Source organism: Otolemur garnettii, unplaced genomic scaffold (assembly GCF_000181295.1).
Source record: "Otolemur garnettii isolate 467f Iridium unplaced genomic scaffold, OtoGar3 scaffold00133, whole genome shotgun sequence".
NCBI lineage: Eukaryota > Metazoa > Chordata > Mammalia > Primates > Galagidae > Otolemur > Otolemur garnettii.
Genome location: NW_003852528.1, coordinates 4889439 through 4897474, shown reverse-complemented (window position 1 = coordinate 4897474; position 8036 = coordinate 4889439). Strand labels below are relative to the sequence as shown.

The following is an 8036-nucleotide window of genomic DNA, read 5'->3' as shown; positions in this document are numbered from 1 at the left end:
TGTCGGGCTTACGTGAATTGGGAGACATCACTCTGAGGCCCTCCTTGCCCCCCACACAGCTAAGAGGACAGGTCATGTCTTTCCTGTCATGTAGTCTTTGCGTGGAGACGTTGGTGATGACATTTTCAAGGGTGTTGTGACCAGAGTGCTTTTTGCTGGTTGACTTGCCTGCTGAGAGTCCCCAGCAGGTTCTGGGCGTTGGCTCTGTTGTTGTCAGCCCAGCATAATGGTCCTCACAGCCACCCCCACTTCCAGAGTCTGGCTACACTGTGCAGGCTGGGAGGGGTGCAGTGTGCGTGGGTGTGGGTTCAGCCATGGGATTGTAGGTGCACGTGTGCTCTTGTCTCCATCAATTTATGGCTGAGTTACTAACTGGTGTTTTGGGCCCTAGATGGGCTCTGAGGCTGGCACTTTGTTTGAGTCCATGGTCTGGCCTCAGTCTCTGGGGTCTTGTTGCTACCACTGGGGTCGCATCTGAGCTGGGGTGAGCAGGGCGCCCACAGGGCTGGACACGGGGCTGGACGCAGGGCTCTGTTCCACAGGGCTGTTTGCTGAGGGGTGGCTGGGAGCCTGGGACAGCTTGTGCAGGGACCAGGATGAGGGGTAAGTGATAGAGCCCATCCTGGGGGTCAAGGCAAGACCTCAGTTTTTCCTGGCAGGGAACTAGGGACCCAGTAAACTGTCCTGTTTCCCTTGGGAGGGGACAGGCATGTCGCATGTGAATCACAGGGATTTGTTGCTCCAAATCACCTCCCTGGTATTTGACTGATCCTTACATTGGCAGGTGGGGAGGTCAGCTTGCCTGACGAGGGGCAGTGCCCTGCTCAGGTCTGGCTGCACATCCAGGTTGGGTACCTCCCAAGGCAGCAGGACCTCGGCCACATGCACTGTGGGACTGCCTTTTCCTTTTTGCTTCCCATGGACTCTGGGAAGGGAGGGCCAGCACAGCACACAGCTGGGCCTCCAGCCTGTAAGCAGCAGTGGGAGACCCAGAAAGTTCTCAGGCCCCCGGAAATGCTTCCAACATGTCCCACATCCCCAGCCCCTCCCCAGACCTGCCAGGTATTCGGGGGCAAGTGACCAATCTGACCTCTTGGCAGCCACAGCCTGTCATCGGGTGTCTGGCTTCTGGCCTCCCACGGCCAGGCCTCACCCTGCCCTCCAGCCACACAGCACCTTACCTGGTCATCTTCTGAGCCTTCTAATTACCACAGGTGGCTGGGAAGACCATTTCTGTCTCCTTGTCTGACCTAACATGGCTATTCCCACCTGGCCCTGTCACCTACAGGCCTACCCCCCACCTGGGAGATAGACCTGCCTATTGGGGTGGACAGGAGGCTCTGCCAGGCCTTCAGGGGTCATTCAGGTTCAATCTAAGCTGCGAGGCCCGTTCCTGCCACCCCACTAGGCCACTATGCTAGGTGTGCAGGGAAATTCCAGACATTGTTTCCTGATACTTACCTTAAAAGGGAACCTGGGTGACAGGGTTCAGGCTGCCCAACCCTGGGAACTGGTGTGACCAGCTGGGGCTCTGATGTGGTGGCTGGGACCCGTGCAGGTGTGGCTGGCTGCCTTCCAAACTGCCACTGCATGGACAGCATGTGTGACCAATGGTGGACAAAGAGATGCAGCCACAAAGGGGGGCTTGGATGGGCACTTCAAATGCTGCAGGGGAGGGGCCCAGCCCCCTCTCATGGAAGGGAATGAGGCCCATGGGGGAATGGAGTGGTACAGGTGGCAGGTCCTGGGCTGCCAACTGAGGGTCATGGAAGGTGGCCCAGAGCTACCCTGCAGAAGATGGGGGATGCACAGTGGGGCCAGACTCCTTGTCCTGGGTTGGGGACAGAGGGGATACAGCCCCCATGCTCACGTGGAGACTCTTCTCTAAGGGGTGAGTGGAGGACATGCTGATGTGCTTTCTGGGCCCTCCTCATGGCGGGTCTGCTACCCTGACCTCTGACCTGTATGCTCATGGCTGTATCCCTTGTCCTCTGTGGACATATTGGACATATTGTCTGTGCAATGGCAGCTTGGAAGGGAGCAGCCACACCTGCACCCATCCCAGCCACCACTCCAAGGCCTGGGCTGGTGACGCCTGCTCTGCCTGGCTGGGCAGGCCTTGGGGAGCGGAGGGAAACTGCTGCCCATGTGGCCAGTGCTAGGCAGGGCGGGGTGCTGGTGGCCACTGCCACGCACTGTGTTCTTAGGCTGTTGCCCTCTCTCTGCAGGGCTGGCACAGCTGAGGGAGGTGGGGGGCCCTGGGTCACAGCTCCGCCAGCCTGAACGTCCCCTCCTGGGCCATTTGGGCTCCATCTCAGGGAAGTAGCTCTGGGCTCCGCTGGGTGCAGCCTGAGTGGAGAGCAATGTGCAACCCTAGGGTAATACCCCATGGGGCTTCCTGTGATTTGGGAGCCTTTGAGGGGCTTTTAAGGACAAGAGAGGCAGGGTCTGATCACAGAGGTCCAGCCATAGCCTGGCCCTCTCTGATTCTTGGGTGGGATCCCTCCTGGCCCCAGCTGGCTGCTGCTACCAGCAGAGAGGCTGGGCAGTCAAGGGGGGTGAGCAGAGTCTCCAGGGGAGCGTCAGCGGGGGCCTCAGCCCCAGGCAATATCAAGAAGGCCTGGGGAGGTGTGGTCAGCAAGCTGGGCCAGGGGTGTGGGGCAGAGAGAAACCCCAGATGAAGGGCTCTGATGGATGGCTGAGGGTCAGGACAGACACGGGTGTCCTGGGAGGGAGCTGCAGCCCACAGAGGGTGGACAGATGGGGCTGCAGGTCAGAGGTGATGAGGAGGCAAGGGCCGAGTAGGAAGTGAGAGGGACTGGGGAGTGTCCCTTGAAGCTGGGTTGGGACTGAAGAGGGAGCCAGATGACCTTGGGCCCTTGCAGGTTCACTAAATGCGGCCAGCCTGAGGGAGGAGCAGCTCCACCTGGCCCTGTTGGTGTCCAGTGGCTGGAGGACAATCCGCTTCAATGTTGTGCCTGTGGTGAGGAGGAAGCAGAGGCTGCCTGCCCTGGAGGGGGCCCAGCTGACACCCGGATTCCCCAAGGGCAGCTTGACAAGGATCATCAGCAAAGGGGTGAACTTGGTGCCAGCAAGTGCCCACCACTGGAGGTAGACACGTCTGGGAACAGGCAGAAAGGGGCTACCAGCTCTGTGCTCCCCTGCCCCAGGTGGGAGGGCCTGCCCCATGGGTATCTGTGTCCTACTGAGGTTACTGGGGCCTTCTAGGAGCCTGGGGGTCCAGCCAGCTCTTGGAGCTGCTGGGGGAAGGTGTGTCCTCCTCCAGGCTGTGTCTGGGAGACTGGATGTGTCAGAGTTTGCACTGGAGTCCTGTGCACCCAGCCTGCTGACTTCTTTGAGGGGGGACAGCAGCCAAGAGGGGCCCCACTCAGTGGGTGCTGGGTCTGGGGAAGCTGGCTACCACTGGGGCTTGCTGGCAACTTTCATCCAGGGGCTGCACTCCCCAGATTACTGTGCCTCCATCCAATGTGCCCCCTCCCCAGGTGGTTAGCGACAGATGCCCCTCCAACCTCCCACCAGACCTGGAGTTTTGTCAGCCCCTTTGGGTCCCTTGCCCTCTGTCAGCAGCAGACTGAGCTCAGTGTCTAGGAGAGGCAGGAAGGAGGGCCGCAGGGGAGGCTGAGCACCTGAGACTCAAACCGAGCCCTGGGGCCTAAGCCTGCCCAGAGCTGACACGGCTGACACAGCGTCTTATGGGCCAGGTTGTCGTGAGCTGGCTGGGTGATTCTCAGCCAGCCCAGGTGCCTGAGGGATGCCCCTGAGACAGTTGAGAGTCCTGTGTGTGGTTGGCACTTGTCCAGCAGGTCACTCACATGCTTTCTGGAGGTTTCTGCCTGAGGAAGAGCTCTGTGGAGCACCAGGGAGCCCCAACCCAGCCCTTGCATCCCAGCTGACTCCTTGGCACAGGGCAGGGGCTGTGACAAGCTGAACCAATGCCCAGGAAATGATGGGGCCTGGGCTGAGCCGTCATTTTTGGCAAGGAAACGGGAAAATGGCCTTTCTGAGGCCTGTCTCCTGCATGGGGGAGGAGGGATGGGGATATGACTGCTCAGGAGTGAGGCTCTGCAAAGAGTGGGGCCCATGGAGGTGTCCCCAGGTTCTACCCCTTCATTCTGTTCAGCAAGCATGTAGTGAGTGCCTCTGGTGTGCAGGGCCCTGAGCCACTGGCATGGTGGGGCACAGGGGCAGAGATTCTGTCATGTCCTGCACCTACCCCCAGAGTCTGGCTCAGGATGCCCAGATGAGTCCTGGGGAGCTGACACACCCTGGGAGGGCTGCACTGACACCTGCCCCGGGACCAAGTGGAGCTGCTACAACCCCTTTTCTTAGGGCTCCCTATGTTCCCCATGTTCTGGGCTGGTGGGGGTCGGGGTTCTGTAGAAACTGCGAGTGAGTGCAGCTTCCGAGGTGTGTGCAGGGCCAGGCTGGTCCCACCAGACAGGATACCTCATAGCACAACCACTGCCATGGCCCAACTCTCCCGGGCCCAGGAACTTCTGACATCAGGGAGGCAGCAGCAGCTGGGGATGACGGCGTGTCTGTGGGTTCCAGGACCTCCACGGACTACCTGCTCACCAAGCTGCTCAGTGCACTGGGCTCCCTCCGAGGCCACCGCCTGGACAGTCTCTCCATCCTCGACAGGGTGAACCATGAAAATTGGCGAGAGGGTGGCCACAGTGCGGGCCTGACCTTCAATCACCTGAAGGTATGGGGGAGGGCTCAGTGGCAGCCCAGGCCTGCCCTGACCCGCTGGCCCACATCTATGACCTGGGGCCGAGGGCAGGGGTGCCCATGCTTGTCCCTGTGCCAGTGCTGAGTGGTTGGGAAGATTCTCAGGTTTGTCTGGGTTTCGAGGAAGCAAGGCCACACCTCACAGGGGCGTCTGGCAGGACATGGCTGCAGGGCACTGTGCATTTCAGGCAGTACTTGCCACCCTGAGCTTTGGCCTTGGAGGCCCTCCCAGCCCTGGGGCACCTGTTCAGTAGGACTTTGGGGTTGGTCTTCCCAGTGCCAAGCGTCTCCGCCCAGTGAGCATCTGCCTTGAGAGACCCCAGCTGTCCTCCCTGGTGTCTGTGAGCCTTACCTGGCTGGAATGCCCCCTCTGAGTGGAGCCAGCCTCTGCTGCTCCCTGGCTGCTGTGATGCCCTGGCAGATCAGTGCCCTTCCAGAGATTGTAACCTCACCTGCCAAGGGCAAGGAAGAGGCAGGGACCAGGGGCTCTGACTCGGCCCCTGCCTGCAAGGAGGGGAGAGGGTGGCTGGGGACAGGGTGGGGGTGGCAGGTGTGGGAGGGAGAATGGGAGGGCTGACCCTGCTGCCCCACAGACGGCACTGCTGTGGGCCTGCGTACTGTTCCCGGCACCTGAGGACTGGGCAGAGCTGCAGGGCGCCGTGTACCGTGTGCTGGTTGTGCTGCTTAGCTGCCTGGCTACCAGGAATCTGCCCCACTTCCTCTACCCCGAGCACAACCTGCTGCAGGGTGGCGGCCTGGACCTCAGTGCCATCTACCAGCGCGTGGAGGGCTTCGCCAGCCAGCCCGAGGCATCCCTGCGCATCCACGCCACCCACCTGGGCCGCAGCCCTCCACCACGCATCACCACTGGGATCAAGGCACTCCTGCAGCTGCCTGCCAGCGACCCTGCCTACTGGGCCACCGCCTACTTTGATGTTCTGCTGGACAAGGTGGGTGTGGAGCCTGGTAGGGCAGCTTAGGCGAGGCCAAGGGGCCAGGAGCTCAAGCCAAGTGTCCACATGGGTTGCCTGGGGCCAGGAGGGCCAGGGCTGCTCTCTGGGGTTCAAGCAGCCAGTCTCAGGTGTCCCACACCTCTGACCATCCTGGGGCTCTGCTCCTCATGGAAGGGTGTAGCCTTCCTTGGGCCTCACGGGGACAGGCTCCAGCCTCACCCCTGGGCCCTGTGGTTCTTGCATCCTCCGGTGTGATGTAGGGGTGCCTGGCTGCTCCGCCAGCTGCCCCTCCTAGAGCCCCCTGGTTTTGCTGGCTCGAGCTCGCCCTTCCCCACCTCTGGCACACCCGCCATTTCTCAGCCACCCTCTCCTTTGTCATCGTGGCAACAGGTGACAGCAGTGCGTTGCTTCTCCTGTCCTTTTCTAGCAAATCCCTGTCTGCTGAGATGCTGATAGCCTCCTGGGGTCACCTCCCCACCCACCACTTAAGAATTGGGGCTCCAAGTCTGCAGACTAGGCAGAGTGGCCCTGCTCTGTCCTGTGGGGCTGGGTGGGGTAGGTGGGGGTGCACAGTCAGTTTTAAGCCAGTACCTAGTGGGGCCTCCACTGTGCTTGGGAAATCTGCATGTGAGGAAGCCCAGGTGGGGGGAGGATGCCAGGGTGACTGGCCAGACAGATACCCTGAGGCAGTGTGGTTGGTGGGGCCCAGGGAGGGTGAGTTGTTCCATGTGTATTCCTGCCCTGGGATGCCTGTGACCAGCTCTGGCTGTGTCTGCAACCCTCTGCCCCTGCTGCACCTGTAGTTCCAGGTCTTCAACATCCAGGATAAGGACCGGATCTCTGCCATGGAGAGCATATTCCGGAAGACCAGGACTCTGGTTGGCGAGCAGAGCTGAGCTGGACCGTGGGGTCGCAGCCTCACAGCCTCTCTGTGCTGCACCACGGGAGCTTCCTGGATGTTTAGAAAGGGAGTGGGCTTCTCTTGGAGGTAGGGGCAGGGAGCTTCATCCCCCAGGACACCCTGAGACTGCCTGGGGGATAGCCTCGGAGAGTCTCGAAGTGCCGGCCAGGCCAGGCCTCCCACAGCAGACTGAGGGCTGGGGTGATGGCACAGCCCTTTGTGTGCTGCACATGGGTCCATCTGTGTGACATGGTCAGGAGAACGGCCTTTCTACAAGAGACCCGCGGCCAGAGGAGTGGACCATGCCCACACTCACACCACTCCTTGGTGATGAAAGATTGTATATTTGGTCTTAAATAAATGAATTGGCTGGATATACACACAGAGACAGTTCCCTCTGCTTTTTGTATATCCACGTGGAAAATATTTCCCCTAAAAACACAGAAGTAGAAGAAGCTTGTGTACAGAGGGACAAAGTCAAGCCTTCCCCTTCTCTGCAAATGTCCCCCTCCCGCAGGCGTTCCCACATCCTAGTTTATAGCAGAAACAGAAGTTGCACCCACAAGCCCATGGGCCACCTGCCAGGACCCGTCCCATCTGCTTCTCCCTGCCAGTGCCCCATCTGATGTGACGGGACCTCTTCTGGCACCTGATGACACCCTCTATGTGTCCTCACCACTCGTCCCCACCTCACCTCCTCTTGTCAGTCCTCTGCAGCCTGCCTGCAGCCCAGTGATCCCCTGGGCCAGGCCAGTGGACATTCCTGCTGTCCATCCTGTCAGTTCCCCAGGTCCCCTGGTTCTTGGTTCCCAGTAGTAAAAATGTTACTGGTACTGAGTTGGTGGAGTAAATGAGCAGAGCAGGCAGGTGCAAGCAGGCAAAATGCCAAAATTTACTGAAGGATATTCCAGAGAAGAAATGGTCAGCCCCCGTGAGTGGAGGAGAAATTGAATTTAATAAGATTTCTCCTTTCATGCTAATTCCCTAATTTTATGTTAAGCGGGGTTAGACTATTCATGATTTTTCTTGGAAATGGATGGAAATTTTCAGAATTGGGAACCCTCTCCTTTTCTGTCCTTGCAAGGCAGTTTCGGAGTGGGGGGAGGTTGTGGTAATACTTGTAAATGTCACGGCCCAGGTGCATGTGGCTTATACTGTGTTAAGGAGGGTAATTTATTTAGGGACACTGCTGCCTCCAAAGACCTTCTTTTGTGCTCTTAATCATGTCTTCACTTTGTGGTTTTTCTATTTCTTTCTGTTGCCCAGTCCTTGGAGACCCTGTATTGGAGACTGAGCATCTGTTCAATCCTTGGGGATACCTTAACATGTCATCTGTTCTTTTATGGGAACCCCTCTGGTCAATTTGCTCCTCCCACTGGACAAGGCATCTCCTAGGGTCATCTGTTTTCTTTTCTTTTTTTTTTTTTTTT

At 59.0% G+C, this 8036-nt stretch overlaps 1 protein-coding gene across 1 annotated transcript in view; it reads left to right on the top strand.

Moving 5' to 3' along the window:
• CUNH2orf54 (chromosome unknown C2orf54 homolog) overlaps positions 1–6986 on the top strand; it is a 7712-nt gene extending 726 nt beyond the window's left edge. The window contains exons 2-5 of the mRNA XM_003798249.3: positions 2886–3111; positions 4573–4726; positions 5346–5702; positions 6509–6986. Coding sequence (XP_003798297.1) covers positions 2886–3111; positions 4573–4726; positions 5346–5702; positions 6509–6601 — 830 coding nt within the window. The 3' untranslated portion in view covers positions 6602–6986. The remainder of the gene's footprint in view (positions 1–2885; positions 3112–4572; positions 4727–5345; positions 5703–6508) is intronic.
• Positions 6987–8036: the final 1050 nt, after the last annotated feature.